Below are 19,879 nucleotides of genomic sequence, written 5' to 3'. Positions count from 1 at the left end.
CAGTAAAGACTTAATATAATCTAACATCCCTGCAAGCTTTGTGCAAGCAAATCAGGGTGGATGCTGAATTAAATAGGTTGACTGAAGGGGCCCTCTGTCTGCCTGTTTATTCCAGTAGTGGGCTGACTCCCCCCCCCTTTTTCCTGTTTGTCTTCTGATGGATGGGTAGGTTATTGATTCATCCCTCTCATTGTGTGTCTGTGTGACACACAAATGGATATATATTTTAATAAGTAAATTTTTGATACACCCTGTTCACTTCTTCTGCAGCAGGCACAGTATTCCAGAAAAAAAGTGAAGTGTGTGTAGAATCGCTCAAAACAAGCAGCCCTTTAGAAGATCCCTGGGGCATGGAATGTGGCAGAAAAAGGCCTGGTTTGTCTCCTTCATGCACATCAGTCTCTTCCCCATGTGCTCAGAGGCTTTGCCTGGAGAACCTGCCAGCCGTTTTCTCCAAAGCAACCTTTTGTTCTCAGCTTCCTCTGGGCATGGCAGTCAGCCCTCTCCTGTTTCATTGTCACCTGCTCTTGTCAGACCTTCATATTTAAATAATAATCCTTCTATCGTATCAAAGGGTTCAATGGAAGAATCCTGCTTGATACATAACAGCCCTTTCTCTGTTTTCTTTCACTGTGGCAAAAGAAGGAGAATGCCAGCTTGTTCATCTCATTTGAACACTAGGTTTCCCTCTCGTCTGTTCTCACTCACTCATACTCTGACGAGGTTAATATTTAATACATCCATCTGCTCAGTCAAGTCCACCAAGCCTTCTGCCTTAGTGGTTGCAGCACCAGTGACAGTTTTCACCTTGCTTGAAAAGGGTGACCCTACTTTACTTAGGAAAGTACTGTTTATGTATGCAATGACAGCAGCAAGAATACTGTTTGCCTAGGGATGGAAAGAAGAAAGAGCCCCATCGAAAGGAGAATGGATAATGAAGATGATGGACTGTGCAGAGCTGGCAAGACTGACTGGGAAGATTAGGGACCAAGAAGATAATAAATTTAATAGAGAATGGCATAACCTTGTAGAATATATTAAAGAACACTGTAAAAATCTAAAAATGTTAGCAGGATTGACATAGCAGTTATAATTTAAAATAACAAAGGATAAAAATGAAGTACAATAATTTGGATAAATGCAACTAGATGCAGTTAAAAGGAAGATACATTTTGGAAGCCAAGAGAGGGGTGGAGGGAAGTCCGGGGGTTCAGGGAACCCCATAAAGGTACTGATATGGACTATGGTTTAATGTAAACATCTGTTTTAAAAAATTGTGGTTTTTCTTCTTTTTGAAACTTGGAAAATACTTTTTTTAAAAAGGAAAAAGAAAACGGTGACCCTATCTCTATCCAGCTGTTGCCACCAGACTCTGTGTTATTCTTAGCCTTTAAAGTGCTAGACCATCATGGACCTGGTTATCTTAAAGGCCTCCTTCTCCCATACGGGCCCTTCTGTGTTTTAAGACACTTTTGCTGACTCTTCCTTTATGTGAGCAAGCATGAGAGATAGGGCGATCTTAGTGGTGCCATCTGGAACACCTTCCTGATGGAGATTTGACAGGCTCCCTCTTTGCTGTCTTTTAGACAGAAACTGAAAGCCCCCACACCTTTTAAGGTAGACTTTTAAATACAGGGTTTTACAGGTTTAGAGGGTCAGTCTGAGTGATCCTGGGTATTTGTTTAGAATCTAGTAGAAGAGGCTGCTGAACCAGTCAGACAAGTTTGATAATGGCATTACCTGGCCAGATAAGTACCATGATTTACATATCCAAGACACATAACTGGGCCTTTTCTTACCACACCTGGTTATCATTTTGGGATGGGGAATAAAAGGGCAAGTGTGTGTGTGTGTGTGTGTGTACAGTACGTGAGGTTTGGGGGGGTTGGCTGATGCTGGAAGCTTGAAATCCCTGGAACCCTAATGGGTTAGCAAGATCTGCTGGGGCATTAATGGGGTGAGCCCCTCTATCCTATGCTCAGGTGGATATATGTGTAAATAAAACCATGTATGCTAAAGACACCACAGTCTCCACTGACCTTTATTCCAAGAAAATAGAACCCTGGGTGAGCTGAGGCACTCCTGGAGTCTCTCTCCACTCAGATATTGCGGTGTATGCAACAAGGTGATTTCTGAAACTGGTTTGTTTATTTGTGCTTCTTAAACTAGTGGTGCTGTTCTTTCATTCAATTAAAACAGCACCAAAGCAGCACATGGAAACTAGATTAGCATGTTGAGAGGGAATTGCTAGTCTAAAACTCAATCACTCTATTTTTCTGTGTGCAGGGAATTGAGGCCCCATGTGTAGTTGTGGATTAACTTGATAGTTTATCACCTCTGAAATAAAAGCCTCTTGTGCTCTTTGTATCTGGCAGCAATACAAAGAACAGAAAAAGAACACCCCCCCACCCTCCTCATATAAGTAGCTTTAATTTCATCCCCTTTAGCTTCACCAGTGGGCACGCTGAGCTAGTTTTAACAGCACCTTTCTCCTCCAAGGGAAGAAGCAATGCTGTCAACCTATTTCGAAACCATCAATGACCTTCTCTCCTCCTTCGGGCCAGTTCGAGACTGCTCGCGCAACAATGGTGGCTGCACCCGAAACTTCAAGTGTGTGTCAGACCGCAAAGTGGATTCGACGGGCTGTGTGGTATGTACACCTCTGAATTCCTCAGAAAGAGAAACAGCATATGAGGCTAGGGGATGGGGAAAATGATTTGGTTAATACTGGGGTTCAGATCCTACCTAGGGTTCAGTTAGGTGATGGTATCCTGAACACGCATTGTATGCTAAGGTTGCTTGTCCAACTTAGGGATTAGCCAGGAAGTAGCATCCTGCACACTCATTTGGGCACTGGGTTAAAGGTTCCACTTAAGGTTCAGCTTGGTAGTAGAATTGTAATTCTCTAATTTGGCGACTGGGAGTGCAAAAGTGACCTGGTAAAAACAGGGAGATGTACATCCTCAGTACAACTGCTATGGATAAAAAGGTAAAGGGACTCCTGACCATTAGGTCCAGTCGTGACCGACTCTAGGGTTGCAGCGCTCATCTCACTTTATTGGCTGAGGGAGCCGGTGTACAGCTTCCGGGTCACGTGGCCAGCATGACTAAACCACTTCTGGAGAACCAGAGCAGCGCACGGAAACGCCTTTTACCTTCCCACCAGAGCGGTACCTATTTATCTGCTTGCACTTTGATGTGCTTTCAAACTGCTAGGGTGGCAGGAGCAGGGACTGAGCAACGGGAGCTCACCCCGTCGCGGGGATTCAAACCGCTGACCTTCTGATCAGCAAGTCCTAGGCTCTGTGGTTTAACCCACAGCGCAAGTGTAATTAATTAAATGTTAAAGCTTCCAACAGAAAGTGCTTATTGGTATCCTGGCTTCATCACTTTTTCGACATGATTTAGGCATCACTCTGCACAAATTCAAAGAGTTTCTTTCTCCAGGTCCTTGCAAATCTCCCTCTTCCTCAAAAAGATTCCTGCATTGCAGGGATTTTTGGACTAGATGACCCTCAGAGTCCCTTCCAACTCTTCAGTGCCATTATTTTTTCTCTTCCCTCCTCCCTGCAACAAGCAAAGTGTTGGAAACATCAGACTGATCTGGATTTGGTTACTGAGGATATTTATGTCACTGATAATGTACAAAGTTCCTTAAATCAAACAGCTTTATTTTTTCAGTGACTGTTTCTCCCATTGTCCCCCCCCCCCAATTTGTCTGACACTTTACCCTACAATCTGTTCCTTTCAGATATTGTCATCTGGGTGGAGAGAGAGGGATGACGACTGTACTGGATCACCTCTAGAAGTCAATATGCATTATGACACTAGAAGGGATTCATGGAATCCTAGAGTTGGAAAAGGTCCTGAGAGTCATTTAGTCCAACCCCTGCAATGCAGGAATCGGGGGCTCACACCTACAACCCTGGGATTAAGAGGCTCATGCTCTACTGAGCTACCCCAGTCGGAAGGAATTGATGATAAATGGCAGCCCCACCTCCCTATTTACATTGTGTGAGGTGCTGATAGTGGGAATTGAAATCCATGTCATCCAGCAGGGATAGGAGTCCTCCCTCCCCTATCCTCCCTCAAAATAGCTGCATCTGTACTGAAAGGGATGCAGACTTCATGAGCCTGATGGTGCCATTTGTGTGTGAAAAAGAGTTTGCAAGCAAAAACACCTACACATCCACACACAAAAAGTATTAGAAAAGGTGTGTATGTATATATTGAGGTGTGTGTTTTTCCTCCAGTTCTCTCTGTTTTCAATTGTTATCTCTGAAGAGCAAACACTTTCACAGATTTGATGCCTAGTGCACACGTCTCAGCATTTGGTAGAATGATGCAGCCTGAAGTCACAGAAGTCTACGTTTGCCATCTTTCTCTTTTCATTCCTTCAGCCCCCTCTCTTCCATTTTGAAAAAATTGTTTGAGGTGGGATAGGGAAGCAGATGAGGCCAATCCTTTCAGGAGAGAAACACCCATACATTTTGCCTCTGTTGCCATGGAAAGGTCTCTTCTGTACCACTTGCTTGGGTGTGCCTTTTCTTCTTCTCAGTCTGTGCCCTGGCCTGTGGTGATCCCACTCCTGGTATTCAGCACTAATTGCATACATAACAATAATAAAAAAGTTGCATTCTCTCTGACTTCAGTGCAGTTTCTGTGCAATTGATATCATACCTCCAGACATGTTTTTCTTCCAAGCAAAATTTCTCACTTTCTCTTTGCACCCAGCCTGTCACATCATTATTTTCAAACTCACTCTATCTTTTTGTGTGCAAGAGAGCGAGAGAGCACATCTACAAGATGCTGCCTGTGATTTGGCTGAAGCTGGGAGTAACAACAAAGTGCATCTGACTGTCTGTCTCTCCTCCCATTTCCAGCATCTCTCTCTCTCTCTATAGAGCTTGGGTTGCCATCTGGTCAATGCTATACCTGTCTCACTCTTCCTTGCTAACTTGTTATTTTTTCTTTCTTTAAAAAATCTCTACCTCAGTGCTAGACAAAAGTTATTTAAATATGTAGATTCAATTTTATTTCAACCCTTCGGGTAGCAAGTCCCTCAGTTACACAGAAAGAAATTTGGGGGGGAGTAGGGTGGGGAGGAAGCGTGGGAAATAAGTGGCTGGCTAAGCAGTGGGTGGATTCCAGGCAGAAATCCTCCAAGGCAGAAATAGCCAACGTGGTGCCCTCCATATGTTGCTGGATTGTACCGTCAACTGTGACTGCTAGCCATGCTGGATGGGCTGATGGGAGTTGTAGTCCAACAACATCTGGAGGGCACCATATTGGCTACCCCTGCAGTAAGGGGCAAAACTCTCCAAAATTACTGAAGACAAATGGGTATTTTTAATGGGAAGCAAATGAGTGGAGAGGCATTTAATGTCTAGCGTCTTTCATCTACGTTCTGAAGTGAAGCTGCATTCCTGAATTCTTACCACCTAGTCCTCTGCTATGTGTAGATCCAGACCCAGGCCTTGGGTTTCATAGTAAAGATAAAGGTACCCCTGACCATTAAGTCCAGCCATGAACGACTCTGGGGTTGCACGCTCATCTCGCTCTATAGGCCAGGGAACTGGCATTTGTCCGCAGACAGCTTCCGGGTCATGTGGCCAGCATGACTAAGCCACTTCTGGCGAACCAGAGCAGTGCACGGAAATGCTGTTTACCTTCCCGCTGGAGTGGTACCTATTCATCTACTTTCACTTTGACGTGCTTTTGAACTGCTAGGTTGGCAGGAGCAGGGACCGAGCAACGGGAGCTCACCCTGTCGTGGGGATTCGAACTGCCGACCTTCTGATTGGCAAGCCCTAGGCTCTGTGGTTTAGACCACAGTGTCACCCGCGTCCCTTGGGTTTCATAGAATAGCTACTAATTATTAGTTCTCATTGATAGAATCTAGAGTGTGAAAGCTCTTCTTTCCCACACAGTCATCCACATCTGTTTCCAGTCTTCAGAATGAAAGTGTCAATGCTTATGCAGCCAGTATAGCACTATCCTTACACATGAAGGAGACATCGGTAGGCCTGGGGGTGCAAAAAAACACACACACACACTATTTAGAGGAGGGGGTATGAAAGTGGGGAAGTTCTGGGGGGGGGAATGCAGCACAGTGAGCTGTATTCTGTAGCCCACTGATTGTCAGCTGGGGAGGGGGGTTTGCATGTGTATTAGATGGAACAGCCACATCCAGAGCATATATTTAAAACACTATCATACCATCTTAACAGTCGTGGGGAATTTTTGGGAACTGTAGTTTGTTTAGGGTGCTAAAAATTGTGACTCTGTTAGGTCAGCATCCTCAACAAGCTGCAGTTCCCAGAATTCTTCATGAGTGATAAAGTGGTATAATGCTGCTTTAAATGTATGCTGTGGATATGATCAGAGTGCCTGGGATTCTGAATAGGGAGCACTCTACATTGTTGCCTGTTTCACTTGTATGACTGTACATCTGTTAGACTTCAAGGTGCCACAAGACTCAACAGGTTAACAGAGCCATCCTTCTAATTCTTTTTTTAAATAAGTTTTTTCTTGGATTTTACAAAGTAATATTTACATTCACAATCATAGATTTTTTTAAAAAACCCCAAATAAACGAGATTCTTCCAAATCTTTAAACTTCCCTCCACCCATCCATGGGTTCTTTATTTAACCTTTTCTACTGCATATCATACGTCACTCCAATTTCCCAGTTATCCATTATATCCAAAGTCTTTTTTACCTTACAAGAGTTGTTTTAAACCTGCTAACGAGTTCAGATGTTTACAGTGGTCTTCCAAATATAGTATAAATTTCTCCTGTTCTTTATTAAAGTTTTGGTCTTCCTGATTTCTGATTTTCCCGGTCATTTTTGCCATTTCTGCACAGTCCAGCAATTTGTTCTGCCATTCCACTCTGGTAGGGACCTTGTCATCTTTCCAGCTCTGGGCTATCAGCATCCTAGCGGCTATCACTGCGTACATGAATAGTCTTTTCTGCTCCTTCGGTAATTCTGCACCTATAATTCCTAACAAAAAAGCTTCTTCTTTCTTTTTTCTTTTCTTTCTTTTTTTTGCAAACATAATTTTAAACATTCCCCGACCACCACCCCAGTTCATTATATATCATTTCCCAGAATTCTTTTATTACCTTACAGAGCCATCCTTCTCAAATTGGTCCTAACTGTGGTGGTCAACCTGTGGCTGGCTTTATCACTTCAGACTACAGGTGGGGTGGGGCTTACATATTTAAGTGATCCTTCAAACCACAATAAATTTAAAAATGTTAAATCTGGAGAAATTGCTAAGCTAATTGCTAATTTGGAAACAGGAGGGAGAACTGTTGCCAGGTTTTATAAATCAGCAATAATGATGCTGGATAAACTCCCATAGATACACTGTGTGTTTTTTTTGTGTTTTTTTTAGTGAAAAATATATGTATATCTGGCATCTGCAATATTAAATTATAACTAAGGAGAATCCCTTGTTCTGCTGAGGCTCTGCACATTGGTTGCCTCAGGGGGACGCTTAGCGAAATGCAGGATATTGTGACTTGTGCTAAGATGCTCAAGAGACAGTTGAGTTTGAACATCTAAAGCTAAAATAATGATGGATTGGTCTTGTAAAGGGCATAAAAAAACAGATAATGTGAGAGGAGGAAATAGAGGTTTTTATTAAGGAAAACATTTGTAGTGTGTTGCCTTAGGAAGAGTTGTTACTTTAGGAAAGCATGGGAAGTGTTAATGCAAATATTGGTCTTCCAGGGACATTGAAACACTGAGGAATATGAGGATAAAAGTTACTATGTGCAGAGGTGGTTCACGCCTGCCCTTTCATAAAAAGAGCCCTGCTGTGAATCACGTCAAACCCACCTCCCTGAAACCGGTTGTTATTCAGAGGAACAGAGCTAAAATGAGATGCAATCAAAGCCATTCCTTGCTGATAGACCTATCACCCTCCATGAACTTATCTAATCTCATTTTAAAGCTTTCTCAATCAATGGCCCTCAGCACCTTGTGGCATTGTGCATCAATCTCATTTGGTAACTCCTAAGTTCCCGTATTAATGGAGATGCATCAACTTTATCTATGCTGTACATTAAACAAAAAAACAACCACCCTCAGTCATATCCCTCTGTTGATGTTGCTTTTCCAAGCTATGTTCAAATGCTCCCAAGCAAGCCCCTTCCTTGGGTCAAGCTCATGGTAGGTGACCAGTTCAAGGCTGGAAGGTGAAGGAAGGAGGGACTCTGGTCACATGGCTTTCACCCAAGAATTATAGAAACTGTAGTTGAAAGCTACTGAGAATTATACTGCAATATATTTGATGCTGCACAAATGCCCAGGAAAACAAATATATATTTTCCTAGTGCCAAAGTGATGACAAGGCTGGCAAGAAGCAGGTTCCACTAAGAAGAGCAATCCATAAATGGGGAACAATAACAGAGAAAGTGCATTCTTTTGTCTCCACGTTCTAGATCTGCTTCAGAGGTGGCACATAGAGAAAAGCTTCAGATGACGGCTTCGGGATTTGGATATTAATTACAAATCCTGTCAGGCCTAGGTCATGGGAACAGCCTGTTGGATAGCCCTATGACCTATCTAGTTCAGCAGCCTGTTTTCACAGCAACCACCCAGGCGCCCAGCAGACAGAAACTGGCATTCAGAAGCATGGCTTCCTCTGATCATGGAGGCAGAGCACAGCCATCATGACTGACAGCCATTGATAGCCTTTGATATCCTCCAGGAATCTCCCTGATCCTCTTTTAAAGCCATTCCAGCTGGTAATGGCCTTGGCAGCAACCATAGTTTAATATTGATTGTTGGGCTTTGGCTGTCCTCTCTTTCTTTCTTTCTTTCTTTCTTTCTTTCTTTCTTTCTTTCTTTCTTTCTTTTGGGGTGGGGAATAGCATTATATGTAAAGGATGTAAAATCCATGACCTGGAGCATGGAAAGCAGATATGGGTGAGTATATGGGTATAGAAGCAACAGTGACCTTACTGTGGGGATCTACTATAGACTACCAAGCCAGACTCAAGACTACAATGATGCCTTCCTAGAGCAGATTACCAAACATTCAAATAGGAGAGATACAATAGTCATGAGAGACTTCAACTTCCTTGATATCTGTTTGGACTCAATCTCAATTTCTGCCAAGAATGTAAGATCCAACAAATCCATCTGTTGCCTTGCTGTCAATTTCATTTACTACAAAGGGATCACCTGGTCCTCACCAACAGGGAGGAACTGGTTGACAAAATGAAAGTACTCGGAAACTTGGGAGGAAGTGATCATGTCCCTTTGGGTTTCATGAAACAGAGGCAAGGGAAAGCTGAGTGTAGTCAGACACACACTCTGGGCATGATCAGAAATACTCAGGGAGAAGGGAGTATTTAAATGAATTCATATCTCCAGGGCCTGATGAGCTGCATATGAGGGTACAAAAGGAGCTTGCAGATGTAATTTCAGAGCCTTTGTCTATAATCTTTGAGAATTCTTGGAGAACAGGTAAGGTCCTGCAGACTGGAGATGGGCAAATATTGCCCCCATCTTCAAAAGGGGGGGGGAGAAAGTAGTCTCAGGTAACTAGCGACTGGTGGGCTTGACATTGATAACAGGAAAGGTCCTAGAACAGATAATTCAACAGTAAGTCTGTGAACATTTAGAAAAGAATGCTGTGATTACTAAGACTCAGCATGGGTTTCTGAAAAGCAAGTCATGCAAATGGATCTCATTTCTTTTTTAGACAGAGTTATGAGCTTGGTGGATCAGGGGAATGCTGTGGATGTAGTGCATCATGATTTCAATTAGGCTTTGAGGAAGTCCTCCATGATATTCTGTTGAGGAAGCTGGTAAAATGTGGGTTGAACGAGGTAATTGTTAGGTGGATTTGTCACTGGTTGATGGACCGAACCCAAAGAGTACTCATAATGGTTCCTTGTCATCCTGTGAAAAAATGACGAGGGGTGCCTCAAGGTTCTGTCATGGGCCCATTGTTGTTCAACATCTTTATAAACGACTTGGGTAAAGGAATTGAGGGGATGCTCATCAGTCTCCCTCATGAAGTTGTGGACTTTCCTTCCTTGGAAGCTTTTAAGCAGCTGCTGGATGGCCACCTGTCATGGATAGTTTAGCTGAGATTCCTGTGCTGCAGCAGGTAATAATAATAATAATAATAATAATAATAATAATAATAATAATAATAATAATAATTTTTATTTATACCCCGCCCTCCCCAGCCAAGGCCGGGCTCAGGTAGGACTACATGATCCTTGGCATCCCTTCCAACTCTACAATTCTGTTATTCTGTTTCTGTGTTAAGCCTCACTCAGCATGCCATCCAATTTTGGCCCCAATCATGCAGCAAGGCTTGTTTCATCCAGGGGTGTAGCATGGGCGGGGGCGGGGTGCAGCCAGGGCGATTTCCCCCAGCACATTTTGGGTGGGGCATTTTGGCCACTCATGCCACCCTCCCTGAGCCAGCCCTGCACAGTTTTGTCTGGGATCTTATCAGATCCCAGCCTCACAAAGCAGCTTGGGGAGGGCAGCATGAGAAGGACCATAGTTTCGCAAAGGTGAGGCTGGGATCAAAGGGCACATGCCTGTTGCATTCTTCTCCTGCACCCTCTCTGAGTGTTTACTTGGCAGGGTGCAGAGGGTAAATGGAGCCAGCTGCACCAAGGCAGCCCTCAAATACTCCATGGCTGGTTTAATCTCCTACATCTCCTTACCTGGGTAAGGTAATTGAGAGAGCGGTTGCTGAACAGCTTGGTAGGTTTCTGGAGGAAACATCGGCATTAGATCCATTTCAGTCCAGTTTCTGTCCTGGTTTTGGGATGGAGACGGCTCTGGTTGCCCTAACAGATGATCTCCGTAGACAACTGGATCGAGGCGGGTCAGGACTGCTGATCCTTTTAGATTTGTCAGCAGCCTTTGACATGGTCGATCATGATCTTCTGGACCACCGCCTCGCAGACGTGGGGATACAGGGCATAGCCCGTAACTGGCTGTGCTCTTTTATCTCTGGTCGGGGACAGAGGGTGGCACTAGGGAGGGAAATGTCGTCGCGCCACTCCTTGGTGTGTGGAGTGCCGCAGGGCGCAATTCTCTCCCTGATGCTTTTTAACATCTTTATGCGCCCCCTTGCCCAGATTATCTGGAGCTTTGGGCTGGGCTGTCACCAATATGCTGATGACACTCAGCTCTATCTGCTGATGGATGGCCACACCGACTCGGCCCCGAACACACTGACCAGATGCTTGGAAGCTGTGGCTGGATGGTTTCGTGGGAGCCGATTGAAACTAAATCCTTCGAGGACAGAGGTCCTATGGCTAGGTTGGGATGGCATGGGGATGAGGGACCAACTCCCTTCTCTTGCGGGGGCCCAATTAGTGCCATTGCCTTCCGTTAAGAGTTTGGGTGTAATCCTTGACGCCTCCCTTTCCATGGAGGCGCAAGTTACAGCAACAGCCAAGGCGACATTTTTCCACCTTCGCCGCATCAAGCAGTTGGTCCCTTACCTTTCCCGCCCCGACCTGGCCACAGTGATCCATGCGACGGTCATCTCCAGGCTTGACTACTGTAATTCGCTCTACACGGGGCTGCCCTTGAAGCTGTCCCAGAAACTCCAGCGGGTACAGAATGCTGCAGCGAGGCTCCTCACGTGGTCTCTGCCATGGGAGCATATTCACCCAGTGCTTTTCAAGCTGCACTGGCTCCCAGTGGAGTACAGGGTCAGATTTAAGGTGCTGCTTTTGACCTTTAAAGCCCTTCACGGCCTAGGACCCTCATACCTACGGGACCGCCTCTCCTGGTATGCCCCACGGAGAGCCTCAAGGTCCATAAATAACAACACTCTAGTGGTCCCAGGCCCTAAGGAAGTTAGATTGGCCTCAACCAGAGCCAGGGCCCTTTCAACTCTGGCTCCAGCCTGGTGGAACGCCCTGCCTCATGAGACCAGGGCCCTGCAGGATCTGATTTCTTTCCACAGTGCCTGTAAGACAGAGTTGTTCTGCCTGGCCTTTGGCTTGGAGCCAATTTGATTCCCTCCCTCCCTCTCTTTCTTTTTTCTTTTCCTTCTCCTCCTGCGATGAGGCTACATTTTAATATTTTAATGTTCCATTATTTTAATGTTGTATTTTATTTTTGTTTTTAAGTTGTAATCATTCATCTTGTTTTTATTATTGCTTGTAAGCCGCTCTGAGCCTGACCTTGGCTGGGGAGGGCGGGGTATAAATAAAAAATTGTTATTATTATTACATTGTCAGCTGCCTAAACCCCCAAAGCTGGCACCTTGCTGGCTCCTGTTTTTTTTTTTGTTTTTTTTTTAAGGATGCTGGTAATTTGATAAGGAGGTTGTTTGATATGCAGTGAAGCTGATCCATAGTAGTAGCAGCAGCTGTTTTCCTTTTATATCAAATGGTGCTAACAAGGTACTAAAGGGGGAATTTTGCCTAGTTCCCAGCATCCCTCAGCAGGCTGTTGATATTTCTCTAATGCAGCAGTAAACTAAAGTCTGTATTTATTGCACTGGTGAATTATTATTTTTTGCACCAGTGGAATGTTGTTCACCAGAAAATGCACAAAACAATAACTTCGTTGTGGAATGTGTGGCACAAGTTTCTGCTTGTGCAACTGCCACATTGGATTCCTCTTCTGTAGGAGTCATTGTGCTATTAGACAGACAATGCTGGATCTAGGCCCATGCTTTATTCTTTTTAATTCAAGGCCACTTAACACCCCCTATTCTTATTTATTTTTCTACTATAACTTCTGTCCCTAAAGCTTTTCTTGTTGCTGCTTCAATCCCCCCCTCCCTTCTTTCTTTACTATCAGGCGTTTTTGAAGTAAGTGCCAGGAGCATCTCCCCAGCACATTTATTAGCATTGCCAACAAAATGGTTTGTAATATTTAGAGGATGTGATAGAATATTTGAAAAGGCAGCAATTTACGCTCCACGGAAACACTCTTTTTCAAGTGTAATAATGAAGAAAGGAGCTGAGCTTAATAATAATAAAAAAGTGAAACCTTTTAGGCAATTAAGCTCACTTATTTTCCTTTCCATGTTGGGAAAGAGTGTCAGTAATGAGGCATTTCTGATCTTTGAAAGTAGAGCCTGTATCATCAGCCTTTGTTGTTAATGAGCTTTGTATCTCCTGAAAGTAGTGGAAATAAACAGGCAATAGATCGGATGTTTGTTTTCTGGAGCAAATGGCCCAATGTATTTCACATCTTGGACTCATTTAATCTTGCTTTCCAAGTCCTAAATACTTTCAGTTCATTTACCATGGCAATGGCATCATTTGGAATAACCACCATATTCCTGGCTATCAGATAGGAGACAGAAAGGCAACATTACAGGAGGGAATTTTGCACTATGGTGCCTTTGTTTTTTTCAATCGGCCAAAACCAACTGTCCCTTCACATGTTCTCCCAATCACATGAGAACCACTTTTGCTGCTGACAGAATAAGGTAAGCTGCCTACTCCAAGTAAGCTTATTGGGCCTACCCCCTATACTGATTGTTGTCTGCACTGGCTGATTGCAACCCACCAGGGTTTCACAGGCATTTTAGAACAACTCTACCTGGGCTTCTTTGGGATCAAACATAGGAATATGTGGATGATTTGACCACACAAGTGGGACCTGATTGTGTGGGTTTTTCTTACAGAATCAGCACCATCTGCCCTTCCAGCAGGCTGACAGTTTTGTGGGGAAGACCCACGCAGTCACCACTACCACTACTCTGCCTATGTAACTGGATCGTTTGAATGTTTCCCCAGTCACGTGCAAGCTGCTTGTTCAAGATGGCATGTGTAGCTTTGGGAACTCTAGGATTCTCTTCCCACTTGTGACCTTGAAGAGCATCCTTTGTAATGGCTGCTCTGCTGCAAGAAAAGTGGACAAGTTAGAAATGGCAACCTCTTACTCAGCACATCTGTACTTGTGTGCATTTATAGGATTTTTTTGCTGACTGTGAGGACAAAAGCATAACCATACCTCTTTTCTCCATCCTTTTCTCTTTTTTTTGTACTGATGGCAAGGCAGTGATGAAAGATCAAGCTTAACCACCGCCACTACCCCTGCTCCAATGTCAATAAATAAATAAATAAATAGCAGGTAAACATTCTGAGTGAGCATTCTGAGCACTCCAACTCATTTGCCAGTTGTTTCACTATTACGTGGGTACAATTCAGTTCTTTGATCAGGAGGAAAGAATACCTTCAAAGCTCTGAGAATGTGCTTGAGGTGGAAAGTATTTGTACATTGGAGATTGATTGTGTGCCCTTGAGCCTTATCCATTCTCTGTTTCATCATTTGGGACTTTTGGGTTTTGAGAAAAGGCAAGTAAGAGGTGACGTGGTAGAAGTTTTTTGGGTTTTGTTTTAATTATGCATTCCATGCAGGAAGTGGATAGAGGAAAGTTTCCCTCCCCCCCTCTCTCTCAACACTAGTACTCATGGACATCCAGTGAAACTGGAAAGTACTTCTTCATGCAGTGCGTAGTTACCTATGGAACTTTCTCCCACAGGTAACAGTGATGGCCCCTCAACTAAGGTGACTTTAAATGAGGATTAGACTAGATACATGGAAGACAAGGCTATCAATGGCTACTAGCCATGCTGGCTATGCTCTGTCTCCACTGCCAGAGGCATTGTTGTTGGCATCTGTCTGTTGTCTCGAGAGACAATGGAGTGTGCCTCCGAGGAGGGGAGGGGAGTCAAACTACTGTGTTAAGCCGCACCAAAGTGACCTCTCCAGGGTGCAAGCTTGGGCAGTGTGTATGAAGGTCCTGGGCTGCCCAGGAGACAAGACCCCACCCCACAGCCTCACTGTGGTCCAAAGGAAAGCTCGGCTGTAGGAGTTGCTAGAAGGAGGCGTACATCCCACCATCTTAGGGACTCCATTCTGGATTTGTGTAGGGTTAACTCCTTAGACTTTTCTTCTCTCAAAGATGTCCCTCAAGGCAGCCAAGGTCAGAGTTTTCCTTTGTCTGTGAATACTAGTTGCTGGGAAGTGCAGATAGGCAAAGTACTGTTGTGTTCAGGTTCTGCTTCCAGGCTTCTCATAGGCATCTGGGTAGCCACTGTGAGAATAGGATGCTGGACTAGATAGGCCATTGGCTGGACACAGCAGACTCTTCTTATTTCTCCAGTCTCACTCAGTTTGCCAAAGGATTTTTACAAATGAACATGAGTAACCTAAGAATTTAAGCAGAGCTCTGCTAGATCAGCCTCAAAAGCATTCATCTAGTTCCAGCTACACTGTCAGGGCTGGACACTGGTCAGAACACAGGAAGCATAGTTTGTCAGTGAAGTTAACTCTGTAGTCAAGGAAAAGGCATACAATTTAGGAATACTTCCTAGCAGGTCTTGCCCCTATAGAACAGTTGCCAGGGCTGAGGGTTTCCCCTTCCTCTAAGTCTCTGCTCCCAGATGTTGCCCAAGCAGTCTCAAACTATGTCTGGTCACCTATAGCTGCTGTTCTTCTCTCCTCATAATCTTGCATGTTTTTGAAGACCTGAGGGAGGAGAACTTGTCACAGCTGGAGAGGGAGACTCCCAGGATTCTTCAGCAGTCCATTGACACTTCCTCTCTGCTTCAGCCTTGGAGTATGAACTGGTCCCTGCCACCGGCTGTCCTTGCTCCCTAAACTCTGTCGCCCCATCTGCATCTGACTCCCCCCCCCCAATCTTCTTCCTCTGACCTCTCTTCTGTGTCCCACCACCAATCCCCTGACTCTATGCCTTCCTTCTCTAGGGTTTTCCTTGGGGGTTCCTCAGCTGGTGCCTGCCACCACTCCTCTTCATCCAGCCAGTTCCTGACATGCACACACCCTTCTGTATCCTCCACCGAGGAAGTCTAGGGATATTATCAGAGTTCAAGGGCACATTTTATGCATGGCATGGCCAGTGAGGGGAAGGTTCCAGGATCCTAATAGGGAGGCCTAAAGGGCCGCATTCAGTCCCCCACCCCTGCTGTAGCATATTCCTGACAACCAAGCCGCGGTTTGCCCATGGCATCAGTTTCCTCAGTATGTATGGAGCAGTTTGACTTGACTGTTTTTCTTATCTTTCGTAGGGATCAGTGAATGATTTGTCTTACGTGAAGCATTTGTTCAGACTCCTGCCTAGTTTTTCTTCTTCTCAGCCGTGTTATAGTCTGAATAAATAATGCACACAAAACTTTGTTCTCCATACAACACGCCAGCCAGCCAGGAGAAAGCTCCTGCAGGGATGTATTGACTAAGGACGCATCATCCACGATTATCCAGAAAGAATTATTGGCTGAGGTGGCTATTGATTTTCTAATAATTTCTAGCCCTCCCCCAGACTCATGTCACCAGAGAGGCAGATCACAAATTGAACTGCAGCTGAATTGCTGCAGGATTGATTAAAACTCACAGTAATTATTGCCTCTCTACTGCTCAAGGCAGACTGATCAATGTGAGCTATAACTGATAGGGTTCTTCAGGCAATCTCAGGAAATAGGCATGAGTATCATTTGCTTTGCACCCACAGAAGAGCAGGTATGTGGGAACAGTCAATGCTGGGCATTAAATGCTCCCTCAGAAAATGTAATTGATGCCAGAGCTAGAATATAATTCAACCAAGTATGCTCTCCCCCCCTTCTTTTTCTTGGTCCAGATTGTTCAGGATGAAGGCCAAAAAGTCACCAAGAAACTTTTTACAAACCATGGGAATGTCTGTTGAGTAATTAAAGGTCCATTAAATACAGACTGCATGTTCTAACTGAGTTGCCACTGAGTTTGCAGCCCATGCATGGCCACTGAGAAATGAGGGGATAACCAGCTTGTGTCAGGGAACCCTGGTTTGCAGAAGTACAAAAGGCAGCAGTGTAGGAGGCAGGTGGGAGGGAACAGACAAAAACAGCAGTGGTCCAGTGAGGGCTGGACATGCCAAGTAGCCACAAAAACTACACTGCAGCATTTGGTTGCGCCGCCTGCTTGTGAATTGCCTCATGAAGACAAAGGAAACAAAGCCAAGATCTAGCTCCTCAGTTTAAGGAAGAGCCTAATAGTGGTAAGTTAGTGGAGGAGTGGGCACAAATAGTGCAACGTGGTGCAAGTGAAGATTCTGTGGTGCTTCCCAGCTTTCTTGGAAGAGCTGCTGATTGGTTGTGTCACATAGGAAGGGAGCACCTGACAGTCTGTCCCAGTCTCTCCCAGCCTGTGCACAGTTATAGGATGTCTTCTGCTGAATTGTTCAACCTACTTCACAGGCCCCTGCTGTTTGGCAGAATCCCCGAAGCTTCTTGGCGCATGTGGTCCCTAGAGTTGAGATGATTAACAGCTTGCAATTAAAAGAACGAGCATTTAGAAGTATGAAATAGTTTGCAGATATTAAATTAATCATGATGATACAGGTTTATTTAACCAATAAATATATTACTGCGGGCCCTGAATTGCTGCCAGGAGTTTTTCCACCACCCAACTCTTGTGCTCTCTCTCTCTCTGTCTCTCAGAATTCAGAGGGGAGATGTAGATGTCCAGTGAAGGGGTCAGTGGCAGGGGAGTATAAGACAAACTGATCTGTGCAAACTCATATTTCCATTAATCAAGTCAGAAGAACAGGCCCTCTTCCCTCAGAACTGGCCCTCATCCAGTACACATACTGTTTGTCCCATCTATCAAGCTTTTCAGGAGTCTCACTGCTCCTCATAACAACCCTTCAACGCAAGCTAAGGTGGAGCAGCTGGGTCTTCCTGAAACCTTCCTGAAACAAAAGAGCCTGAAACTGAGGAAGATGGTTCTTCCCTGTTGAGGATGAGAGACTGCAAGATGCCCGTAACTATTCAATAAGCTTCATATCTGAATGTGCGCGCACATGCACACACACACACTCCAATATGAATACAGACAGACACAGGCACATCATTTTATTTGTATGTTGCCTTTCCATAGCTAAAACCATGCTCAAGGTGTCCTACAACTTGAAAAAGAAATACATAATACAAACCTTAAAAGTAGTCATAAGCAATAAACGAAACATCAAAAAGGTGCAAAACCAAATTGAACAATTTCCACATAAATCATTATAAGATCCAAAACAAAGATTCAAAAAATAATAACCGCAACAAGCCCCCCCCCAACCCCCCTAAACAATACCCCAGCCCAATAGTTTGTTCAACAGCCTCAGCTCTTGCAGCTGGAGTCAGTCAGGGCCCCTCCCTTCTAGGCCAGGTGGAAAATGGCCAGCAAGGCAGGAAGCAGGTCTTCCAGGACTCTCAGCTAAGATGCTTTTCAATATGCATGATATTAATTCTCTCTTACACACAGGCACAAACTGGTGGTGTCTCAGCTCACTTGTAGAATGTAACATCATTGATAAGCCTAGTGTAGTTCATGTTTTATTCAATACATTCAGGAAAGGAAGATTAAGAAATTGTCAGAAGCAGGTGCTTTTGAAAGGCAGGGAAGCAAACTGCTGGCTTGTGTTGCATTTCTAAATTTTGGTTGCTTTATTAACTGTTCCCAATAAAATACACTCAGACTTGTTCTGTAATTTTTAAATCAATTACTCAAATTATAAATACTGTCCGTTTTCCCTTTTGTGCATAATGTCTGCTATTGCTGTTTAATATAAACAAATAAATAAGGGCTAAAAACATAATAATACTCATTGATTTAAAACATCTTTACAGTGGTAACTCGGGTTACGAACTTAATTCGTTCCAGAGGTCCATTCTTAACCCAAAACCGTTCTTAACCTGAGGCGCGCTTTCGCTAATGGGGCCTCCCGCTGCTGCTGCGCTGCCGCCACATAATTTTCGTTCTCATTCTGGGACAAAGTTCTGAACCCGAGGTACTACTTCTGGGTTCGGGGAGTTTGTAACCCAAAGTGTTTGTAACCCGAATCGTTTGTAACCCGAGTTACCACTGTACTTGATAAAAAGATGTCTTTACACATATACATACACTTTCACCTTTCAGATGTCAGACTATAACTCCCATCACCACCCCTGACCACTAGCTGCACTGGCTATGACTGATGGGAGTTGGAGGCCAGCAACATCTGGAGAGCCGCAGGCTCCCCTCTCCTGGACTAGAGGTCACCTGCCATTCAGTAGACAACACTGGGGAAGATGGATCATAGCTAAGGTAGTGAGAGTGGCGAGCCAATGTGGTTTAGAGTGTCAGACTAGGACCTGGGAGTCCAGGGTTCAAATCCCTGTTTGGTCATGAAGCTCACAGGGTGGCCTTGGACCAGTCACTGCCTCTGAGCCTAGCCTGCCTCACAGGGTTCTGGTGAGGATAAGTTGAGGAGTGGGAAAGCCACATATACCACCTTCAACAGAGAAAAAGGTGGGATGTAAATGTACCAAATAAATGTTAATTTCTTTTTTAGCAAGAAGGGTACATGCCTGGGACCTTGGAAAGTTCCTTTCAGCCAGGGGAAGCAAGTGAGGGGCAGATGGACCAATGGGCTGGAGATCCTTAGGTTTGGGGCTTCTAAAACATGGCAGTCAGTCCTTTAGCAGCAGCACCAATGGGCATCCAAAGAAGAAGTTGTCCAGGCAGCAGACTAGAGATGGGATCTTCTGTGTCTCCCCCCCCCCAAATGTTACTGGTGGGGAACCTTTTTTCAGCCTGAGGGGCTACATTCCCTTCTGGGCATCCTGCCACAGGCCACAGGCCAGTGGCAGGTGAAGCCAGAGGCAAAAATGAGTGGAGCAACAAACATAATTTTAACATTTGTATAATAGGACAGTTTCAACATGCAGTTGCACACCTCTCTCTGACCTGCATCCAGGCACTCAAGCAGTATTATCGGAGTTCAGGGACACATTCTAGCTAGGCAAAAATACTTGGGGGGCACCATGCAGAATCAATGCAGGGTGTTGCTTGTAGAGAGAGGGGGCGTGTCATGAGGAGAGTTCTGAG

The 19,879-nt window shown here is 44.6% G+C and overlaps 1 protein-coding gene across 2 annotated transcripts in view; it reads left to right on the top strand.

Annotated features, from left to right (window-relative positions):
• Positions 1 to 19,879, top strand: part of ASTN2 (astrotactin 2) — a 656,937-nt gene that overhangs the window by 400,992 nt on the left and 236,066 nt on the right. For both annotated transcript variants that reach the window (XM_083597178.1, XM_083597179.1), the window contains exon 11: positions 2,500 to 2,650. In XM_083597178.1, coding sequence (XP_083453304.1) covers positions 2,500 to 2,650 — 151 coding nt within the window. The remainder of the gene's footprint in view (positions 1 to 2,499; positions 2,651 to 19,879) is intronic.

The sequence above is a fragment of the Podarcis filfolensis genome, assembly GCF_964270895.1.
Source record: "Podarcis filfolensis genome assembly, chromosome: Z".
NCBI classification, from domain to species: domain Eukaryota; kingdom Metazoa; phylum Chordata; class Lepidosauria; order Squamata; family Lacertidae; genus Podarcis; species Podarcis filfolensis.
This window is presented reverse-complemented; position numbering and strand designations above follow the sequence as displayed.